The sequence below is a fragment of the Cavia porcellus genome, unplaced genomic scaffold (genome assembly GCF_034190915.1).
Source record: "Cavia porcellus strain 051 isolate PalLab524CR breed Dunkin Hartley unplaced genomic scaffold, mCavPor4.1 scaffold_2, whole genome shotgun sequence".
Taxonomy (NCBI): Eukaryota; Metazoa; Chordata; class Mammalia; order Rodentia; family Caviidae; genus Cavia; species Cavia porcellus.
In genome coordinates this window covers 28594807-28619240 of record NW_026947485.1, presented here as the reverse complement: position 1 = coordinate 28619240, position 24434 = coordinate 28594807, and the positions used below count along the sequence as shown (strand labels likewise).

The following is a 24434-nucleotide window of genomic DNA, read 5'->3' as shown; positions in this document are numbered from 1 at the left end:
CTCTCCCCCAGGAGAGCACCGCCAAAACAGCCCTTAGAAAATAGAACTGCCTCTTCCAGGGAAGCCTAAACAAGCCTGCCGGCCCCCAGAGCCTTCTCCAAGACCACCCTGCCAGTCCAAATGTGTGTCGGACAGATGATGCAGGAGTCCTCAAAGCAAACAGCCTGGCTCCCTCCAGCTCCCAGTACTCTCTTGGGGGGTGCCATCTGCCTACAGCATTCAGCACTTGTTTCAATCTTAAGTTACAGAACCCAGGAGGGAAGAGGGCAGCAGGTAGCTCACATTAGGTGAGAGGGGCCCACAGGGAAAAGTGAGTAAAGGGGGGGTGGGGTGTTCCACCTAGACAAGCACAAACCCCAGCCCCTTCAGTTCCAGTCCGCAGGAGGGGAAAGGGATCAGCCTACCAGTGAATCACCCATCACTTCACACAATGACCCCTCCAGGAAAGGGTGGGGAAGCCCGTCTGGCAACTGCCTACACAAACAGGGCGATTCGGAAGAGCTGCAAACCAGTTTAGCCCCAATTCCCATTTGGCATAACACTGCACTGCACAAAATGAACAGCCAAGGAACACTTGTTCATCCCCAACAGTTATTTGGGCCAACCACGAATTTTATAAGCTTCCAGGTCCACAACTCTGGATACAGTAGTTTGAAAAGGGAAACATTAGATATTTGAATAGGCCAGATCTTGGTGAACTTGGTGCAGAAAAAGCTGTGACCCAACATGCTCTCTACCTAGCAGGGCTTCCTCCTAGAATTTGAGAAACTCCGTATTAGCATACAGAAAGTAGGGACCCTTACAGTTGCCTGAGGCAAAGTTCCCTTGGGTTTCAGAGGTGAAATAAACTCCGTGGCTGGCCCTGAAGTGGACACTATGACTGGCAAAGTAAAATGGCATTTTAAAAACTGGAAGCTTTCAGGGCTGGAGAGTTAGCTCAGTGGGAGAGCACATTCCTAGCACAAAGGTGGCCCTGGGCTCAATCCCCAGGACTGCGGCCAAACAGGGATACTTCTTTAGAGATAGGCAGCTTCTCCAAACTTCCTAGGGTCTCTAAGGGGTGTGCAAACCACTCCCTCCCCGCTCCAGTCTTCAGCCCAGAGGAACACACAGAATAGCCGCAGGTACTACTGGTCAGGGCACAGGGAAAGGAGGGAGAGGAAAACGGCTGGGAGGGATGAAACACACCCAGAGCTGTCTACTGTCTCATCCTGGTCCCTGTCCGTCCTGTTCCTCACTATAAAAGACCCAGGCACATCTGGACACAGAGAGGCGATGATTTGTGGTGAAGTAAGACCCCTCCATTTCCGAGGTAGCTTTAAATAGTCTTTTTCCTCTCTATCAAACCTCCCGTGTTTCAGAGGAGGCCGGCTGGTAGTATTATCACTGCTTTTTACTTCAGGAAAACAACACAAGCTACTACTGGGTTACACTCAGGGCGAAGGCTTTCGGCTGCCAGACCAAAGGGCATGTGCATCTTCTGAGAGGCCACTGCCACCTCTGATCCCCTAGGATGGCACAGAGTCCAAGGAAAGGCAACTGAGTCACTGAATTAAGACAGCAGGCAAGAAAAGTAAAGTATCCTTCAACCACCTCAACCACTTTTGTCAGCCACCAAGTACACTGTGGAAAGGTGTTGTCTGCGGATGCATTCATCTGTTTCTCATAAACCTAAAGAAGCTGGACGTAGTGTTGTAGCTCCAGCTACTCAGGAGGCTGAGGCAGGAGGATTGCACATTCGAGCCTTGCAAGGGCAACTTAGTCACTGTCTCGAAATAAAAATAAATAGGGTTGGAGATGCACCTCAATGTTACAGAGCCCCTGTGTTCGATCCACGCTACCGAAAAAAGCTCCCCCGTCTCCGCAAGCCTAAAAACCCTATTAACAGCACTAATACTTCATTCGGATTCCCCAAAACGAGGCGTAGAGCGCTGTACAGCTTTCCAGGAGCTAAGCATCGGTCCTCCTCGGTCTCCGAGCGCAGCGACGCCCCTAGTCGCGCGCGTCCCGCTCTCGGGTTACCTGGCTCGTGCGTCCACTGGCGACAGGCACCTGCGCCACCGGCTCTGCGGCTGCCTTCTCCTCCTCCTCGGCCGCCAAAGGGCTGTCGCGTACCGTTCGGCGCTCCCCGTCGCCCCCGGGCTCTTCCTGGCTGCTGCCATCCACGCCGGCGCCGGTTCCTGCGGCAGACGAGGCAGCGGCGCTCAGTAGCCCATGGCTCCGGTCTGTGTCCCCGTCCGCCACGCCATGCACCAACCACGCGTCCACTCGGGTGCGCGGGATGAAGGGGACCCCGAGTGCGCGCACCTCCCGGAGCAGGTGGCCCTCGAGAGGCGCCGCGGGATCCAGCTCCCGGGTTTTGGGGTGCAGGGGGCCGGCGCGCCCCCACCCGCCGGAGGCAGGGAAGGGGGTGATCGCGTGGGCGGGGTGTGCCGGGCCGCCTAGGGGCAGCAGCTCGTCGCGGAATACGGCGGGCGGCGGCGGCAGCAGGTAGAGGTCTAGGTCCAGGTCCACCCGGAGCCCAGCTAAACTCAGTAGGATGGTAAGGTGCAGAAAGCCGCCCCCTGCCGCCCCCCAGGGCTTCAGGAGCTTCATCGCCCACCTAGCGCCGGGGGCGCCCCTGCCGCGCCCTCGGGTCCCAACGCTGCTCCGGTCGCGTTCGGGTCCCGCGCACCGCCGGTACCCAAGGGGTTGGGAAGCGGAACAGTGCGCCCGGGCGTGTAGGGGGCGTCGCGGGCTCCCTGAGCCAGGCACAAAGGCGTCTCCAGGCAGCAAGCTTGAGGCCTGGCGCGGTCCGGGTTCGGGCGAGGTGGAGGAGGAGCCACCTGCACACTGAGCCCGCCCGCCAGAGCGCTGCGCACGCTCCGCCCACGGGCCCGCCCACTGGTCCGCCCCCAATCACGCTGTGGGAGGGGCTTGCGGGGCGGGGCTGCCGGCTCCGGGTCTCTTTATGCTGGGAACGCAAAGCTTTCTGGGAATAAAAGTTCTTCAGGGGATTTAGTGGTCCTTGGCAACCCTGGCACTGACCCGGGCCATCCTGGCCAAAAGCCCCGGGTGAGAGAGATGGAACAAGAGTAAGTGGGAAATGACAGGGTGTGTACACTAGTAAGTACCAGGAAGCTGATGAGCAGCTTTGAGGCCTCTGGTGGCTTGCAAAGGCTTTCACCCTCCAGAGGACTCTTGGGTGGCACATTAGTAAGAGTTAGGAGTAGGCTTAGGACCTGTCCCCTGTATTTAGATCCCAGTCTACCACCAGCCAGTTGTGATTCCTCCTTGAGTTACAATTCCCTTATCTATAAAATGGAATAATAACATCTGTAAAACAAGCTTATGGTGAGATCGGATGATATATACATAAAATCCAGAATTTGACGTATAAATTCCAAGCTGCCATTGGGATTGAACAATATTATTCACACGTGTCCACTCCGTGCACAGCCTCAGACTTCTGACTGTTCCCTAGGCGAGCTCTGCAGGTTGGTAGTCGTCTGTCTACCTCCCTTAAGGAGCAAAAGCTCGTTGCAGCTTTTGCTCCTTAAGGGAGGGTTCAGTGCATCAGTTTTCAGGCATAAGAGTGTGTTCAAATCTAGCATCCACTGTTTCCTAGGCTGGACCTTGGGCAAATTGCTTACTCACTCTGTCTCAGTTTCCTCAGTATAAAATGAGACTAACACTTTCTCAGATCTTTTGTGAGTTACAGATGAGATAATGCGTGTAAAACACCAACCCCAGCACTGGGTAGATAGGAAGTGCTTTCAATTACCCGTTGTTTTTATTTCCCATCTTCCAAGGTTTAGCCCCAAAGCTACCTCCTCTGGAGTTTCACAGACTGGAGTTAATCTCTTCCAATCTGTTCTCCCACAGTACTTCCTACATCTGCCAACATCACATCCCTTGGTCCATTCTGTTTTGTATTTTGCAGTAACTGAGGATTGGTCTAATTTGTCCATCACAAATTCTTTAATGTAAGAAACCTGTTTGGTTGATTTTTGTGCACGCACAGGACCTAGCGTCAGGCGTTGAAATGTAGCTTTTACCAAGCCTCACTCAGTTCCTCGGTGAGAAGGGGATGCCTAGCTGAGGGTTGACAGCTGGGTACAAAGACTTTTTTCAGGCTCCTTCCTCTGCCTGATTTTCTTTTCTCTGTCTTGGGGCTAACATGGTTGGAAGAGCTTTGGATTTGCTTAGCAAGGGCCAGAGCAGCAGAAACAGTGTTCTTAAAGTTGCTTCTGTTTTAAGTCTTGGATGATGGGTAGCTGTGGTCAAGAGGATGAAGAAAGTTGCTCCCTGGGCAATATTTGGACAGAAGCCAAGTCTACAGCACTTCATCTCTGCCCAGGGAACTCTGGATCTTGGTTCGGTAAATACATGCCGCATTCAGGTTCTTGCTGAGGACCTACTAACTGCTGATGCTGTGCTGAAGGCCATGAAGGGTATGGAGTGGAAATGCTTTGTTTTTGAAGTATTCAGGAGAATTGATATAAGCGTGAAAATTAGAAATAGGAAAAAGGATACACTCAGAGTTAATGCTCAAAAAAAATGTTCCTCTTTCAGTTGAATTGAAGAGGTTATACTTGCGATGTTTGAGGAAATCTGAATAGACTAGGATCAGGAGGAACATTCAAGCTTTTTTTTTGAGACAGGGTCTTCTATGCAGTTCTGGTTGGCTTCTAACTCCCAGCAATCCTCCTGCCTCAGCCTCCTTAGTACTGGTATTACAGGCGTGCACCACCACACCTGGCTTGAAGGAAGGATTTCTATTTAGATTTTCTAAAAACCAAGGTAAAATAGCCAAGTGAAATGTACCACTGTTTTGTAAAACTTCAAAAAGTCATCTGTATTTATAAAATACATTGATGCTACCCAGTGAATGATCTAAAATTGGTACCAGTCTGAAAACTATTTCTGATCCAGAAACAAGCTGTCCCTTGTTATTGGTAGGGTGTTTCAGGCCTCTCCTTAGATGTGGAAACCTTTAAATGTTTAAGTCCCTGGTATAAGATGGAGTAGTATATCTTGTGTACATTCTCCCATATACATTAAATCATCTCACTTATAATACATGGCACAATGTCAGTGCTGTAAAATTGTTATGTTGTACTTTTTAGGGGCCAAATGACAAGAAAAAAGTTCATACAATACAATTTCTTTCGAATACTTTCAATCCACACTTGGTTGAATCCACAAATGCAGACATGGAAGGCTTACTATAATCAATTGAGAGTATTTAGACATTTTGGTAGCAATTTGACTTTGTTATGAGATCCAGTGTGTGATCTGAGGATTTGTTTTTTATGCTTTCACTTTTATTTTCTATAAATGAACTTCTATTTTGTTTTACAAATATACTGACCTACAATAAATTGGGAATTAAAGAAAACAGTTCATTCTTCCCCAGCGTTAGTTTGAGAAGCAGTGTTTTAAATGGGCATTGCTGTGAGGCTGGTGGCTTCTAAGCTGATCTCAGTGATTCCCTTCCCCCAGATGTGGGGCTGGCCCTGGTGACTTGCTTGTAACAGAATATCACACAATGATGGGATGTCATTTCCAGAAGTAGGCTACAAAAAAGCAGAGTAGCTTCTGTCTTGCTCACCCTTTCTCTCTGTATTCTCACTAATTTCCTCTCAGAGGCCTGGCCCTGAAAGGAGGTTGCTGTGTTGTGAGCAGCCTACTGGAGTTGCTCGCCAATAGCTAGCGTGCAACTGAGGCCACCAACAGCCACGTGAGTGCGCTGGTCTCACAGGAGACTTGAGATACCTGTATCCCTAGCCCACTCCTTCAGCACAGCCTCACGGAAGACCCTGCACCAAAGGGGATTCAGGTACTGTACATGAATTTCTGACCTGGAAATGAATCTAAGATAATAAATGTTGTTTCAATTACATTTTGGGGTAGTCGGTTACACGATTGTAGATATCTACTATAACCTGTGACAGTTGATCAAATAGGGAAAATTTAAAATTATGCTGCACAGTTAGTGATAAATTCAATGAGTAATTTGTAACTGCAAAGTAACATTATAACAGTATTTTCTGCTCCCTAGATGCAATCATCTGGCTTAATCATCTCAATATAAAATCATAACTTGGCATGAAAGACAGTCATTACTAAGATGTAACCAACTCTAGCTGGTATGAAATGGGCATACCATGTTCATTTTCTGAAACCATCTAATAGGAAACTTTGTTTCTCTTTATATGCTCACTCAACACTTTGGACAGCAAGTGTATAGAATTTCCACACTAAGCAATTCAATTCTCTGGAGATACCAACTGGGTATTCTACAATATAATTCAATTCCAACACTATCTAGCTAGAGTTAGTATCACACCCACAGGTTCATACTTAGTTCAATAAGATCAGATGTCAATCTTATAGATATACCTCCAAAACTTATGAGTGATGAGCTAAAATTGGTGATTCCAACCACCCTCTTCTTGGGTCCTATAATTTGTTAGGGAAAACTCAGGAAAGCATTTACTTGTTAACCAGTTTATTGCCAAGGATACAATAAGTGGAAGAGATGCAGAGGGCAAGGCATGGAGGAGGGGTGGAACTTCCGTGCCCTCTTCTGGGACAGCACCCTCCCAATACTCCCACAAGTTTAGCAGCATAGAGAAGCTCTCCAAACCTTGATTTTTTTTAAAATGCAGGCTGCATAAAAAACAGGCTGCATTGTGTAGTTATGATGACTTGTTTAGGCATTGTCATTAAATCCAATCTCTATCCTTCCCTCTCCAGAATTCGGGGACAGAGGAAACTAGGACAGGGCTGAAAGTTCCAGCTCCCTAATCACATGGTTGGTTCTCTTAGCAGCCATCTCCCCCATCCTTATGGGTGTCTAAAACTCATCTCATGAACATAAATACGGGTGTGATCAACAGGGGCTTGTTATGGATAGCAAGATGCTCTTTGTACTTTGATCATTCCTATCACTCATCATTTAGGAAGTTATAAATGTTGTTTGAATTCTGGCCAGGGACTTGGGATGAAGATATATGTATATTTGATCCCAGGGCCTTCACATTGAATTATACCCCCAGCCCTTTTTTATTATGCTGAGACAAGGTCTTGCTAAATCACAAGGTGCCCAGGCTGGGCTTGAACTTTTGATTCTCTTGCCTCGGCCTCACAGATTGGTAGAATATTTCTTATTATATTACAATATCATAGCATCTATCCAAAAACCAACAAGAAAACAGGTCTAAATATTGGTACCTTTCTCTTAGAAAGTTTTTGTTAGTATTACTCATAGGAAATTTAAATTTGCTATAGAAATGTCAGGATTAAACAAAATTACCTATTATAATCTGAGACATAAATTAAGATATAAGTTGTATATGTAGGAGGACGAGATAGGTAAACTATTCTACACAGGCACAGTCATAGAATTTAAATGACTGTGCAGTTGTTGAGACATTTTGCCAAAGGCTTCTACAAAAGAGAATAGGCATATAAATGACCTAATTTGTTATCTCGGTGATGCTGAATCAGCTGATACTTAACAAAGAGGAAGAGTTTGTACTTTTCTCCTGGTTGACCCATAATCTTCTGAAATTTGACTTCAAATTTCCTTTGACTATTAGGATGATATTGATTGCCATCTATGAGCCCACACATAGCAACCACAATAGAAGCTACAATGTACTGAGCCCCATGCAGTGCTGGGGCTCATGTATCATCCCACTTCTCACTGTATTTTCCTCATTTATGTTGTATGGATGAGGACCCTGAGGCTCAGGAACTTGCCAACATGCCTGAAAACATGCTAATCTGTAAATAGAGCACAGTCACAATTCAAACTCACAATCTCCCCTCTGCCTACCATACCCCACCTCTCTGCTGTACTGTTTTGTTTGTTCATTACTCATCTTTCTTGTCTTCTTCCTTAACTGTGTTCTTCCCACAGCTCCCGAAAGTGTAAAGTCTGCCAACATTTTCTCTTGTCTGCAAAGTTTTGGGAAAAATGCAGTATTTGCTTTATTTCTTCATGTGATGCTCCTATACTGATCTCTGGCACAAAAACAGCTAAACTTGTGTTAAAGGCACCCTGTGTAGTTGCTTGCCTCTGTGGTGATTCCTCCAGTTTTAATTCATGTAGATCCAAGTCAGCCTCATTTACCATCAGTGACTCATGTTAAATACCCACTCATGGCAATCACAGAGATATTCAAACTTGGAGCTGGTAGTCTTCTCAGCGAAGCAGGATGTGTGCTTGCATGCCGCGGATTTGGGAGACTGACCCTCTCCTCATGCAAGAAATATGTTTGCATTATCAGGCCTATCCTATAGAAACCGTGAGCTAAGTAGGACTGCTGCCTGCCCTGGTTTCTTAGCGTGAATTGAGATTCTTACAAGTTTCCAGAATTTGCAGTTGTACTGTGTGTGTGCATGAGCACACGTGCACACATGTGTAAGGGAATTGCAGAGGACATAAAAGGAATTGGGAAAAGAAGTCTAGGAGAGCTGGATACAGGCTGTTAATCACAGAACGAGAAATCTACAAGTTTACACCCTACACATTTGAAAGTGGAGAAGCACTACCATTGCTAACCTTTGTCCTGTTCATCATGTTTTTAGGGTTGTACTCTGAACTGTGCCAAGACTGGCCACCCGTACAAGTGTAACATGCTAATCAGGGTAGCTTATCTCCCACCAACAACCCCGAAATTTCAGTGACTAAATGAAAGTTTCGTATTTATTTCACAGTCCAAAGAAAGGTGTGTGTTCAAGGGAGTCAACTGGGAGGTCATTTGAGGATACAGGCCCTTTTAAAATTGTGGCTCTCTTCTCCTCTAGATCCCCAGAGTCCTCTCTGTTCAGCTGGTGAATGGATAAGTGGAGATCCAGTACAGGAGGGTTTCATGGGACAACCTTGAGGGGATGCACACGACTCCCACTCATGTTCCAATGGATGCAAGTTGGTTGTAAGACCACAACTGACTGCAGGGAAGGGTGCAGGGCTCCTGACTCTGCTCAAGAGTATGGTGAGAGCATAGATGGCTCTCTCTGCCACATTCAGTCAATCCCTAACCTTTGATTTTGTTCTTTGTCCTATTTATTTTAAAAAATTTATTAATCATCCATTGGATATCTTGCTCTTTTTGACTGAAAATATTTTAGCCATTTCTAGTGAATTAACACACAAATGCAACCCAGAGAGCCTTGTTCAAGGCAACGCAGCACTTTGCCCTGATTGTGTAGGTATTTAAGAAATGCTGCCGGGGAGAATGGTCAAAGCAGCTGGTTCATATCCCAGGTGTAGTCCTAATTTGACCCCAAAAAGTTATTTGGAAAGGCAACGGTAGGGTTTCTCACTGCATCACAGCAAGAGCTTGACCTGGACAGGTTTACAAGTTCCTGCCTCACCTTGAATGGCTTTGGAAGCCCTGGTGATAGGGAGGGCTTAACATTAGCTTGTGACACATTCTAGTGTTCTTGCCTAAATCTGTGACTTTCAGCCCTGAGAGCATCTCCACATAGCTTGGAGAAGACAGCAAAGGATAGTGCACTCTACCTTCCGGCTCCAAAAAGGACCTGGAAGACATTTCTGTCTGGCTTTGGGATATATCTTCCTTTCTGTGTCAGTACATGTCAGTACAGTTGAAATGTCTAATATTCATTGACTTGATTTGTGTGCCCCAACTTCATACTATTTGCTAGGAGAAAAGCAGCTTGTATGTAAGTGGAGTTGTTGGGCAGTTACTAAGTTATCTATGAACTAGGAAGCCCTAGCACTCATAACTGGGAATTAATGTGCAACTTGCAAAGGCCCAGTGCATTGCTAGGAGAAACTTTAGCTTTGAGGCCAAGGACTCTGATCATTGTGTAAAAAGGTTGATGGGTCTTTATTATCTCAACTGACCATTAGTTTACCATCTGAATACTCTCATTTGTTTAATCTTTCTCATCAACCATATGTATATTTCTTGTTTCAGCATAATATTCTCTTTACTACTTCACATCACTAAACAATTTATCATCTTCTTTGTCCTTGTTTGTTTTAATTCCTAGTTCTGTGTTGTAGAATCTCCATCCCATCTTAGCCGTTGCTTTCTGACTGCCAGACTACAAGAATGAACCCAGAAGGCTGCATTCCTCAGTCAGCTAGGTACCCTTCTGATGTGTGCTTGGCCCTGTTGTGATTCATATGCGCCTAAGTAAATTGATATTTTAAGTATGGTTGATGTGACTATGCTTTGATGGCACTAACTCCATTTTGAGCTGAGGGCCTGGCTGATAGTCACCTTGACAACTGTGTGCTGATATGCAAATAGGATAGTTGGACCTTTCTCTTCAAAGTTGACATCTGGAAGCTGAGATAAGGCACCTTCTGGGACTATAAATATCAGCGCGTTTAGACTGCTATTTGAGACACATCTTGCTGTGACTCTACCCTGTCAAGTTATTTAGTCTGAAGCAGCATCAACTGTTGCAGCCTCTAAGTAAATGGTCCTTTGCTCCACTACTGATGAGTTGCTGGCATTCTGGACCGGATCAAGTACCACCTTGGAGGGACTCTCCTTCCAGACCTTCGGGCAATTTCTTTTGCAGACACATGGTGTTTGATTTGTCACTAGCCCTTGTCTGAAGTGATTTTCTTTTTTTATTTTTACCTATATATATTCTTTTTGCTTATTTTTATCATTAAGCTATTGTGTACATTGTACACTAATTAATTCAGGAACTATCTTTGTTGTACTTGGCTTGTCATTTGTTTAGAGAAGAATGAGCCTGGTCTTCTCAGAAGAATCTAATCCTTGATGATAAATTGTCACCAGGTTTTGCAAACTGGATCACACTTGACAGTCCATATGACAGTCCTCCTCCAACTTCTGTCCATCTCCTAAAAAGGCAGATATTAGTACTATAGTCAGGCAAGTTAGACAGAAGGTAGTAGGCAGCTAGAGAGGCACTGGGACCAAGGTAGAGTCACTATGACCAGGCTTCATCAGATAAGCAGGAGCCTGAGGTCAAGAGTTAATAAGAACCAGATGCACAATTAATTAGGTCCAGAGATGTAACAAGTGAGGTAACAAGCAAGGTGATGGATGACCACTAGGACAACTTCTGCTCCTACCTATTTGGAAAATATATTTTTCCCCTCTCACTTGTTCTTTTAATGAACCACTTAGTTAGGACAGAAGCCAACAGGCACCTGTAGACATATGCTTACTATGTCCCTCAACTCCTCATAGCTTCATTTCTAGTTTAAATAAACTTGTTTTAGTCCTAAAAATTGACCTTAGTTTGACTCACAGCCCTGGTCTGAGCCCTGCTCATTTTTTGGTATAAAAACTCCTAGACAGATAATCCCCATGACTACCTACTTTTTTCCTTTCCTAACTATTGGGAGGTTTTTCTCTCTTCTTAATTAACTACCCTCTTGTCTACCTCTTTCGTCCTCAGTTTCATTCTTTGACTTAATGAAACATGGACCCAGGTTTTGTCACTACACTTGTCCTAGTTTTACTTTGTGGAGTAAGTATGTCTCTGATAATGTAATGGGTTAAGTCGTGCCTCACTCCCCCACCCAAATTCACATCATCTGAACCTCTGAATCACGATACTATTTCAAAAGAAGTTCTTTGCAACTGTTTAAGGAAAAGCAGTCTTTAAACTCAAGATGCTTCTCCCTGAGTTTTGGGAATACAGGCATTCACCCCTACGCCCAGCTTCAGAATTAAATGAGTTGTTGGGGAGTGGCCGTTTGTTTGTTTGTTTGGTCAAGGTCTAGCCATGTAGTTCAGGCTGGTTTGGAACTATGTAGCCCAGGCTTACCTCAAACTTGCAGTCACCCTCCTGCCCGAGGCTCCTGAGTGCTGGTATTACAGGTATGCACCACCATGACTGGCTGATTTTTATGAAGTGTAGCAATTTGATTTTGTAACAGATTGTTTTTGTAATTTCATTATAAAAATACTTGTATTGACTTCATATTCCATATAAACAAATACAACTCCATATTGTTATAGACTGCAAAGTATGCCACTGATTTGCTACTGATATTTAGGTTATTATCAAATTTGTATTATTACAAACTACGGTGATGAATTCCTCTTGTACATATTTTTGGTCACTATCTAATTATATGGTGCAAATTCTCCAAAATTTCTGAGCTAAAGAGTTTGTACTAGCTGGGCAAGTTGGTGTATACTTGTAACTCCAACACTGAGGGACACTGAGGCAGGAGGATTCCAAGAGTACTTTGGCAATTTAATAAGATCTTATGTGAAAATTAAAAAGGGCTTAGATGTAGCTCAATGGTAGGTGGGCCCTGGGTTCAATTCCTAGTATCCAAGACAAAACAGTACCAAACAAAACAATCACTGATAACTATTGGAGGGAATTTTGCCAATTGTGTTCTAGGAAGGACTGGGAGGACTCTGCTCAGAGCTACCTCGGAAAGGGAGGGGCCTCATTTCACCACAAATCATCGCCTCTCTGTGTCCAGGTGTGCCTGGGTCCTTTATAGTGAGGAACAGGACAGACAGGGACCAGGATGAGACAGCAGACAGCTCTGGGTGTGTTTCATCCCTCCCAGCCGTTTTCCTCTCCCTCCTTTCCCTGTGCCCTGACCAGTAGTATCTGCGGCTATTCTGTGTGTTCCTCTGGGCTTTGAAGACTGAAGGGGTAGGGAGTGTTTGCACACCCCTTAGAGACCCTAGGAAGTTTGGAGAAGCTGCCTATCTCTAAAGAAGTACCCCTGTTTGGCCCCAGTCCTGGGGATTGAGCCCAGGACCACCTGTGTGCTAGGAATGTGCTCTCCCACTGAGCTAACTCTCCAGCCCTGAAAGCTTCCAGTTTTTAAAATACCATTTTACTTTGCCAGTCATAGTGTTCACTTTAGGGCCAGCCACGGAGGTTATTTCACCTCTGAAACCCAAGGGGACTTTGCCTCAGGCAACTGTAAGGGTCCCTGCTTTCTGTATGCTAATACGGAGTTCCCCAAGTTCCGGGAGGAAGCCCTGCTAGGTACAGAGCATGTTGGGTCACAGCTTTTTCTGCAACCAAGTTCACCAAGATCTGGCAGATCAAGTATCTAATGCTTCCCTTTTCAAACTACTGTATCCAGAGTTGTGGACCTGGAAGCTTATAAAATTCATGGTTGGCCCAAATAACTGTTAGGGATGAACAAGTGTTCCTTGGTTGTTGATTTTGCGCAGTGCAGTGTTATGCAAAATGAGAACCAAGAATAAACTGATTTTTGTTTTTTGCAGTTTCTTAGTCATTTTAAAAAAGTGTATGAATTAAAACCTTGCTTTGTGAGCATCATTCATTCCAGAAACATGCTTGTAATCCAAAGTACTTGTGTGTCAAAGTGAATTTCCCCATAAGAAATAATGAAAAGTCATTTGATTCAGTCCACAATCCAAAAATATTCAACAAAATTACTACAATATAATAACAAAATACAAAATATAAGCAAATTAACTTGTATTTATCTTTGAAAAACTTTGTGGTTGGTGCGAGGGAGACGAGAGGAGAGAAGAGTTATTGTGTGGGACAAATTTCATCAAGACTTACAGAATCACTGCTATCTATTGCCTCAATGAAATCTTTTTTCATGTAACTTTAACAAGGAACCTATCCAATAACACTTTTGCCTCCTTTTGAGGATTTCATGGAAATGTGACATTGCATTGTTAAACAGATTTTTCTCAATGCTCCACACTTATTTAAGTAGAGCAAAATTTTGTAGAAAATTTTGCAGTTTCCCACATTTTATACATCTCTTTAATCTCAATTTGAAGCGAGGATTCTCTGCCTTTTTCTCCTCCTCTGCAGACGAGATCTTCTCCATAGCCTCTTGCTGCTCAGAGATGATCACCCACAGTTCTGAAATGTCAGGGTGGGGATTAGTTCAGGTGTGATTATGTGACAGTTGTCTCCATGTATTACTTATATTGTAAGACCTTGCTCGTAATATTAGAAATGTTCACTTCTCTTGCAGAACACTCACAGAACAAGTTATTTTCAATCCAATGTTTTGCTGTATTAATATTGAGTTGTAGTAAATATTCCCTGATTTTCTATGTAAAATTAATATAACCTGGCTGTCACTGACATACATTTTAGTTAGAAAGATCTTTTAAAAATGTTTTACATATTGTTGATTACCTTGTATTTTGTTTTTACATTATATATTATGTCCATCCTTTTGATTTGACTGACTGTGTCCTATTATGTCACATTTGGTTTTACTCTCTTCAAAAAAAAGTAATAAGAACAGTGGGAGTAATAAAACCCAAAATGTATAATTGTCATTGTACAAAAGAGAGGAAAAGAAAGTGCTCTAAAGGCATAACTGCATGTATATTTAAGTGTATAAGATAGGTAACCATATTACTGAGTTTTGTTGGATCATGGAACAGAACTGTTTGCAGTCTCACTGTTTGAAAGTCCACTTTATCTGCTTTAATTTTATAACTTGAACAACTATTTCTAAGATGACAATATGTAATCTATTAACTAGTGATTTCCTACTGTTTATTTTTTCTGAATTCTGTATAACTTGTACCCTTTTTTTGTTTTTTTTTTTTTTCTCCTTAAATAAAATTTAAAAAAAAAAGAAGTTTTACATATTAATATGAAGTTTTGGAAGAGTACTTTTTTTTTGTTTTTTTCTATCCCTTTCTACTCTGCCCCCTTTCTATTTCACAGTGCTTTGTGATCATATGTAGTATTATTTACATTGTGACTTGTTGTTGTTGTTGAGACAGGGTCTTGTTATATACTTCAGGCTGGCCTTGAACTCACTATGTAGTTCAGGCTGGTCTCAAACTCACAGCAATTCTGCCTCAGCCTCCTGAATGCTGGGGTTACAAGTGTGAACCACCACATCCAACCTACATTGTGACTTTTACAAGAACCAGTTAACCAAGAACATTACTTTCATAGATGTGAGTCTTCTTAGAGTTCAGAGGTAAATGTGTCTTCCTCATTCTATTGAAGTATATTTAGTCAAACCTGCAGGATTGCCAAAATGCATTAGGAAGGAACAGAATCTAGATGTATTTGTAAAAGGCGATTTGGACAGCTCTCCTTGAATGCAGAACAATTGCTTCAGCATTAGTTAAACCAAGCCCTGTTTCCATGTACTGAGATGTACAGAGCTGGCTAAGCTATTTCCTTCTCCCTTCAATTAGCTCTAAGCAATGTGCATAGGGATAGCTGAGGTACTAATGGGTAATCTTTGAAGCCAACCGACAGTTTCCTGTTTCCTCACATGGTGTCTCCCCGTAAGGCTGAGCACAGTGGGATGGCAGAGCCACATAGCTCCAGAAATATCACCAGGGTTTGAGCTTCAAGGTGAGAGGATATGACTTCCCAATGCCCAAAAGTTTACATATCAGAAACTGAAGTAACAACCTCCTAAACATTTAAATGCTAACCTGATTGAGTTATACAGATTGGTCTATCTACATTCCCTTCTGTCTGCATGTTATAGAAGTACTTTCTAGCATCCTGGCTAAGTCTACCTCACAGACTCAAGTAATTCCTGCCGTACTTACTGTCACTTATCCTTGCCACTCCCTTCTTCATGAGTTAATAAATTCTGGACGATGCCTTGGATCAAGGCCTTTGTTCCATGGATTCTCACCTATACTGGACCTGGGACCCCTTGTGTGCCCATAATTATGAATATGTCCTAGTGTCTTTATTCTCTCTATGGTTTGCATTGGAGATGATAGATTGGAATTAACTCTCTAGGATTCCAATAACATTTCAATGAGATTACAAAAGTAAACTTCCTGGACCATGAAGTAGAAGGGAAAAGGAGTTACAATGTTTGAATTACAATAATATTTCCTGTAAAAGTTTCAATATTTGTTTAAATAAAGACCTGGGAGCACCCCCAATGGAGTGCCAGGACCCGTGAGGAAATCTTTTCATAGGTGAGAGACAATTATTTGGCATAGCTAACACTAAACTTCAGCAAGATGGTTTTCAGGCCTAAAACTGGCAGATGGAGAGAGGTGATTTTTAAAAAAAGAGTAGGAATTCATTTCTCTTTTGAAAGTATACATTTGGATTGTTTACCACTATAGGAAGTTTTTAATCAGGAGGATCACTCAGCTTATTTAAACATTCTAATCATTAACAAGTTATTTTCTTGAACAGGTTTTTAAAAAGTAAGCAATTGACAATGTGAGGGCCAGCCAGGGATATAGCTCAGTGGCACAGTGCCTGCTTGGTAAGCATGAGGTCCTGAGTTCAATTCTCAGTACCAAAAAACAAAAACAAAAACCAGACAGTGTGAGATACAGCTTGTTTCTCATAGTACCGTGATTTCAACATGCTACCTCTGCAGCAAAGCAATTCATGATTTTCTTTAATTGCATATGGAAACTTGGTACTGTTGCAGTTTTAGGGTTAACACACAAACCCCAGGACATCAAATTGGGGTCCCCAGATCTCTGCTGGTATCTCAGCTGGGTCACTAGTAGCCCTTATTTTGTGAGGTAATCATGTCCAGTGTGCTTCTGAGTGTGCTCAGTTAGGCAACCTGAGTGCCAGAGAAGAATCTTAACCACTGGTGTTCCTTCAGACAAAGGTCAGATTCCTTGGAACAGAAATATGAATAAGTCAAAACATCACCTTGGATAGGAATGAAATTCTTAAAATATACTTGACAATGTATCACTTTCCCATCACTGAACCAAAATGCTCAACACTCACACCTTCAAGGATGAGAGATTTATTTTGACTCAGGTTTCAGAGGATTCAGTCCATGGTTGATTGTCTCCAAGGCAAAACTGTTATGATGGAAAGGAGCTAGGTCAGGGCCCCAGTGACTACCTCCAACCACACCCCATCTCCTAGTAGTGCATTTAACTAGGAACTCATCAATGAATGACTAGAGGCCAATGGTCCAATTATCTTCCAAATAGATGAAATTTTTGGGGGGACACTTTACATCTAAACCACAACAGACTGTTTGAGGGCTCAGTTCTCCTCATAGTGCATCATTCAGCGGGATGTTTGCTACTCAGAATTTCTAACTCTTCTGTTTCATCCAGCTCTCTCCTGAAAATGATTAAGAACCTCAAGCCATCTGTAGAGCCTGACCTTACAATATTCTTGCAACTCTGGTATGCTCCATCTGATAGTGTCATTCCTTTCAAAAGTAATTCTAGCAGATTTCCATCCCTTCTTTGGATTTGCATTTAGTCTTACTGTTCTCAAGAAATGAACAAACAACTCAGCTTCAATGAGAGCTCCAGGCCAGCTCCTCAGCTGTTCATCCCTCAGGATGGAATGGACAAGGACAGCACATCTGTTTTAATCAGGGTTTATAAGGGAAAAGATTTATAGGGAACCACTCAGACTGCTTCAAAGCTCCAGGGTGTCCAAGGACACCTGTGGACATGACCCTGCTTGTCTAGTGCAGGTGCACAGTGGGATACAGTTATGTATCATGACTTATTATAAGTAAGCACATATACACTGATGATGGCACCGTGTAAGAATGTAAATAAGTGATAACAAACAATCTGTATGAGAATTATACAATAAAGACTCAGGCAGCTCTTGTTTTGGCTCTTGTGTATGGGAGACAACTCCAGTGACTCCCTTTGAATCCAAAACAATTACTGTGACTTTGATTATTTAGAGACTCATTTTCTTATACTGATATGTAAAAGGCTGGCTAGGGTATTTCCTCTTCTTCAGTTGGCTCTAAGCATTGCAATAAGGCTAGCTGAGGTGCTAATATGCAATCTCTATAGCCAACAGTCAGTCCTGTTTCCTCGCATAGTGTTTTCCACAATACAGATATGTACAGGATTGAGCATGCAGGATGTTAGAGCAAATAGCGCCGGGAATGTCAACTGGGTAGGAGTCTTAAGATAAAAGGCTGTGGCTCTCCAGGGCACAAGAGTTTGCATATCGGAAACCAAAGCCATAACCCCCCAAAACAATTCCACTACTACCTTAATTGGATTATATAAATTGATTCTTATACATATCTTTATCTCTGCAAATTTACAGAGATGTCAATCTTGCACCTGGCCAGCCAGCTAAAGTTATGTAATTCCCGCCATCCTCACTGTCATTCATCCCTGAGCCACCCCCCTTCTTCACAAGATAATAAATGCTGGGAGAAGCCTCAGATCAAGACCTTTGTCCACATGTCCTCATGAGGATCGGACTTAGGACCCCTTGGCTGCCCTTAACTTGGAACGTCTTGGTGTCTTTACTCTCGCCGTGGGTTGCATTGGTTGAGGTAGATTGGAATTAACTTGCTGGGATTCCACTAACATCTCAATAGGATTACAAATATAACTCTTTGGATTGTGAGAAAAATTAGGAAGAGGATTACAAATATTTGAATGTCTGAACTTGATATTTGGGTTTATAATACTTGTGTTCTTATGTTCTTGGGCTCTGCTCTGTTCTATGCTGCCTGCTATTGTCACTGATGTCTTGCATAGGTATGTTCTTTAACCTTGAGACCTTACCTGCGAAAATCTCCCTTGGGCCCCTTGAATGGATCAATAAGATTTAATACAAGACACATAATTTATAGGATAGTTTTACAATATTCACCCAAAAACTCAAATGCAGAAGAGTGCAAGTGATCTGTCCATGCACTAGACTCAAAGAATCCAGCTGAGGGCCTAGATCCCATGGCAATGTCCTATACTAGTCCAGCTGGAGGCCTAGAGCCCACAACAATGTCTCATGGAAGTCTGTACTAATGTCTCATACAAGTCTGCACTGGGAAGGTCCAAAGATCAGTGGTGGAAGCTAGAAAGTCTGCACCAGCAAGATGAAGGATCTGTGCCACCAGGCTGAGGGATCTGCACTGGAACCAGGAAGTGACAGTCAAGATAAGGACCTAATTCTCTCAAAAAGAACCACAGCGACCCTCAGTGACAGAGAAGACCTGAACTCTTCTGATGATGAGAACCTCTGAATTTGTATTAGGAAAACCAGCGTGATGAGCTTGTTCAGAAGAATCAACAGCACACCATCTTCCTCTCCAGTTGTCTTTTTATGCTGCTAGCAGCAATCCCCAGGGGGGCCCTCCACACTCAGCACCACACTGATTCAGTTTAGCTGAGTGTTACAAGTCACCCCTTAGTTAATCCGCCAAAATATCTTCTCTCATTACAAGGCATCCAGCTGCTCTGTGCATAGCTTTGCACAATTTAACTAGATTCACCTAATCTTGGAGGACCTTGGCTAATATATAAACACATCATTTCAGTTCCTGAAACTATATGGGTGTGTTTATCTAATCAATTTTTTTCTTATAGGTAAATTAATTCAGTAACTATTTGATACTATATGTCACCCATTGTTTGAGAATATTGTATGAATGAAACAAAGCTCCAGATCTATGGACTTTGCAACCTTTTGGGAGAGACAGACTATAGACAAATGATTTTTCAGGGAATAATAAGTGCTCAAACAAAAAAACTAAGCAAGAGGAAAACGATGCCTTCTTGAGGGATGGTATGTGTATGGGTGCACACAATGGCCAGGCAGACACAGCTGGGTGTTCAGAAGTCTCAAGGGATCAGTAGTCTCCATAGTGGATGACTACCTGGCCCACTCATATGCACCCAGAGGCCCTGTGTGGTCACTGTCCCTCTTCCAGGAGGAAACTGCCCCTCTGTTCCAGCCCCGCTCCTGCCCCTAGACCCCCATAATGATCTAGTCCCTATAATGGTCTAATTGATGTCAGTATGTAATTGGCAAATGCCAGGCCCAAAGATTGCTTTTGACCCCTCCTTGGCCAACCCACTCCTATTTTTTTACTTTAGAAGAATCTGGTAATTTTCCCTTTGGGCTCCAGACATATACTTCTGGTTTTTGCTTATAAATTTTTGCCTTGTTTTTCTTTTTGAGGCAAGGTCTCACTGAGTAATCCAAGCCAACCTTGAACTCAGTGTTGTAGCCCAGGCTGGCCCCAAATTTACCATCCTCCTGCCTCCCAAGTGCTACAATTACAGGTAAGCATCGTGATGTGGAGCCTTGCTAATGGTTCTTTGAAGACTGTCAAAGCAATCACCTTGCCCTGCATCTCTGCCAACACCTAATGCCATCTGCATGGAAGAGTCTGATTTTCTCCTACCAGTTATTGCTCACCTTTGCCACATCTCCTGGCTCTCTCCATAGTCCTATGCTCTGTCCAGAAGAATCCTGGGTGGTGAGTGAAAGGGTTTTGGCCCAGATGGGACACTGTAGCCAGAAAAAACCTCAACCAGAATCAGGGAGCTCCTGTCTCCCCCGCCCTTAGAGATTTACCTGTAACTCTATATCCCCCCACCCTTTGGAATCTGCCCCTGGTGCCAATCGTGTGCCAATGAAATACCTGTGCATCTCTACTGGCCTTAGGGCACTGTCCTAAGCTTAGGCTACTTATATCCCCCCACGCCACGTGTCCGAGAGAGAGATCGCCGGACTTCAGTGGCCGGGGTGCCAGTCATCTCTCTCCGTATTCTCAGAATAAAGGACTCTTTTTGTTTTATACTTCTCATCTTTTGGAAATACTTTTCATCTTTTGGAAGTAATCCTATCAGTGAACATCTGACCCTCTCCACCTCTCACCTTGGATTACATTTTTCTGTCATCTCCCCTGCTACTGGTGTGGCCAGTTTCATGTGGGTCCCAGCCCTGGTGCAGACATTCTGCTGTGACCTCACAGAAGGGCCTGGAGTGTTACAGGCAGGCCTGCCTGGTAGGTGTGCAGTCAGTCGTGCTTGTTTCTAGTACACTGCTTTGGCATTCTCTGATCAGTAGCCACAGCTCTGTGTGAGAGCCTCTGCCACTTCATAATCACCACTTACCCTAAAAAATAGGTGCCGCTTGGAGCTGCCCACTAGGAAGACATGAGATGCTGAAGACCTCACTGTTGTTGCTAAGCTTCTCCCTTAGGAATCTGAGTCAAGTTGTCACTGCCTCCAAGGAGATGTGTGCTGCTTCCTTGTGCTCAGCGCTGTGTGAGGAAAAAGGCAGTAGGGTGTTACCAAGGTCACACATGGGACCTGCCTCCCTGTAAGCATAGTTAACAGTCATACTCCCAGGGCCAAGTCTAGGTACTGCCTCAAGGAGTATGCTCGATGATGGAAAAGCGGTTCTTGCACAGAAAGAAGAAGAATAACTTCAAACAGGACATCGGTATTGAATGAAGCAACCAGGTCAGGGCATGCAGGGCAGCCGGCCGCACCTGTGTTGGAAAAAAACAAAAAGCAGTTGCTGATGAAATGAGAAAGCACTCCGGATCCAGCTTGATCATATACTGAAATATTGAACTCTGATTAGAAAGCAAAGACCTCATTCTTACATCTGATCTGACTCAGCATGTAAAGAGTTGAAGAACTGAACCAAGGTTTAACAGGATGCTAGTGCCAGCAACAAAAGCAGAAAATTTCACAGTGATACCCCACAAAAGGTACCATGGAAGCAGAAAGAGAGTCTGCAGGCACTGCCATCAGTATGAAGAACTTTTGGAAGATTACAAAAGGCTTGAGCAAATGTCTGGCTTCCCCAGGGCAGCCTGCAAAGTAAATAAGCAGAGTGCCAAACATTTAAAAATTGCCAATTGTAGATTTCATTTTATTTTTTATTTATATGAGTACCTACTTGAGTACATGATTACATTCATCCTGGGGAACTGGTATATGTATGTAACACATCTCAATTCCTTTTCTTCCTTCTTATCCAATTCCCTTTCTTAAAAAAAAGATATTGCTAGCATCAGATTCAGTTATTTATTTTATAACTCCTTGTCAAGTTAATTATCATAAACACAGATTATGTTCAGAAAGTCTTTGCCTGTTCCTACGCCTTCAAGACGTTTATTTATTTTGTCCTGGGGCCTATTGTTTCTGTTTCAAAACTTAGATCCATTTTGATTTTAGTGGGAGGTATGAGTCTAGTTTCAATCTTCAGTATGTGGATAGCCAGTATTCCCAGAAAGCAAGAGGCTATTTTTCCCCCAGTGAAAGTACCTGGCCCCTTGTCAGAGATAAGCTGTTTCAGCCTGGAGTAGTTTCTGCACCCTCCGCTCTGTTGCGCTGTTCCCACCCCCACCCCACCCACTGCAGCGTTGTAGAAGTCCTGGACTGTGGTACCCCCTGCCTTGCTCTTGTTGCCCAAAATTGTTTTTGCTACAGTAGGAGACTTCTGCTTCTATATGAATTAAGTTTGCTGTTTCTCATTCTATAAAGAATGCTATTTGTGTTTTGATTGGGATTGCATTAAATTCGAGTAACAGTTTTGGAAGTATGGTTGATTTGACAATATTGGTTCTGCCTGTCCAGAAACAGGGCATTTCTTTCCATTTTGTGATGTCTTCTTCAATCTTTTTTTCAGAGTACTGTAGTTTTCACTGTAGATGGTATTGTGAAAGGTAGGTATTGTTTCCCTGATTTCTCTCTCAGTGAGCTTCATATTAGAGTATAGGGATGCTGGTAATTTTCAAATGTTGAGTTTGTATCCTTCTACATTACCGAATTTGGCTATTCATTTTAGAATCTTTTGATATAGTTTTTGAGGGCTTCTATAGAGACTATCACGTCATCTGCAAAGAATGATAGTTTGACTTCTTCCTTTCCTATCCATATCCTTTGTTTTTTTTCTTTTTCCTGATTGCTATAGCCAATATTTTGAGAAGTATATTGACAGGTGTGGTGATAGTGGATTTTGGAGAGAAAGCACTCAGTTTTCCTCCATTTAGTTTGAGGTTGGCCTTTGGTTTGTCATGGATGACTTCTATGAGATTAAAAGACCTTCTATAGTAATTTTCTTCAGTTTTTTTTTTTTTTTTTTTATCATGAGCATGTGTTGGACTTTGTCAAATGTTTTTTGTGCCCATTGAGATGATCATATGGTTTTTACTATAATTTTTTTGTGGTTTAGTGAGATAAGGTCTCACTATGTAGTTTGAGCTGGACTCAAGCTTGCTTTGTAACCCAGGTTGGCCTCGAACTAGCAGCAATCCTCTTGCCTCAGTCTCTCAAGTGCTGGAATTACAGGTGTGAGCCACCACACCTGGCTATAATTTTTTTCTTTTGATACCAGGAATCACATCATATGTTTTTTGTCCTGGGTTCTGTTAATGTGGTATATTACATTTATTTATTTGTGTATGTTGAAGCATCTCTGCATCCCTGGGATGAATCCTGCTTGGTCAGAATGTATGATTTTTGTGATGATTTACTGCATTTTATTTGCCAGTATCTTATTGAGAATAAAAATTTGGCTTTATGTTCATTAAAGAGACTGGCCTGTAGTTCTCTTTTCTGGTTGGATATTTCTGATTTTGGTATCAGGACAATGCTTGCTTCCAGCAAAGTCTCTGGGAGTACTGCTTCCCTTTCAATTTCTCAAAAGAGTTTGAGGTGCATTGGCATTAGATCTGTTAGTCACTTTTCTCTCATTGCTGGGACAAAATACTCAGTGCTCAAAATTAAAGAAGAAAATGTTTATTTAGCTTACAGTCTGTTGCAATTTCAGTTCTTAATCAGCTCCCTGCAAAGCAGGGTGGCATGGTGAGGGGCAACAGTTCAAGGCAGCAGAAGACAACAAAAGCAACAAGAGAAAAGAAGGGGAGGAGCAAGCCTCATTTCCTCCCTTCTGTGTATGCAGACTACTCACCCTGGGGGTGTAGCACTCAGGTCATTTCCACGCCCTCCTCTTGCACAGGCTGAGGATGTTTACAAAGTGAGGACCCTGGCCCCTTGCTGAGTTAATTAATTAAAGTGCTAAACTTCTCAGGGTGACACAGTGAATCAACTATTACAGTATCCTAGAATGTAAACAACTGCCCCAGGACGTGTCCTCCAAACCGGAAGATGTAGAACTGCTGGGTCACTTAGTTAAGCTTCTAAACTTATCAAGTAGACACTATGAATCAACCATCACAATCCTCTCTAAAATTTTTGTATAATTTAGCATTGAATCCACTGGGACCTGAGCTTTTCTTGGCAGTTTTTTTTTTCATTCTTCAATTTCATTCAGTACTATTGAATTATTCAGATTTTTTTTTTTTGTCTTTTTCGGTTTTTATTGGTACCAGGGATCGAACTCATGACCATCTGCTTGCAAGGCAGGCGCTTATGCCACTGAGCTAAATCCCCAGCCCCGAATTATTCAGATTTTTAAAATATCTTCTTGGTTCAACTTTGGTAGTTCATACTTTTCTAGGAATTTATTTTTTTATTTTCTTTTTGAGACAAGGTCTTACTATGCAGTTCAGGCTGGCTTTAAACTCACTTTGTAGCCCAGGCTGGCCTCAAACTTGCAGCAATCCTTCCTGCCTCAGCCTCCCAAATGTTGGGATTACAGGCATGTGCCACCATATCTGGCTTTATCTTTTTTTTTTTTTTTTTTTTTTTGTCATTTGGAGACAGGGCCTCATAGAGTTCAAGCAGGCCCTAAACTCGCTTTGTAGCCCAGGTGTGGCCTCCAGTTCACAG

At 43.1% G+C, this 24434-nt stretch overlaps 1 protein-coding gene and 1 long non-coding RNA gene across 2 annotated transcripts in view; both read right to left on the bottom strand.

The window, feature by feature from the left end:
* Nfe2l3 (NFE2 like bZIP transcription factor 3) overlaps positions 1-2832 on the bottom strand; it is a 33482-nt gene extending 30650 nt beyond the window's left edge. Inside the window, exon 1 of the mRNA XM_003467935.5 lies at positions 2023-2832. Within this exon, the coding sequence (XP_003467983.1) occupies positions 2023-2595 (573 nt within the window). The 5' untranslated portion in view covers positions 2596-2832. The remainder of the gene's footprint in view (positions 1-2022) is intronic.
* A 10721-nt stretch (positions 2833-13553) lies between these two features.
* On the bottom strand, positions 13554-23741 carry LOC134472655 (uncharacterized). Its single transcript, XR_010042554.1, has 3 exons — positions 23614-23741; positions 20802-21181; positions 13554-13839 (listed from the first exon to the last, which is right to left on the bottom strand). It is a non-coding gene; the product is annotated as an uncharacterized LOC134472655 (long non-coding RNA).
* Between the last annotated feature and the right edge of the window lie 693 nt (positions 23742-24434).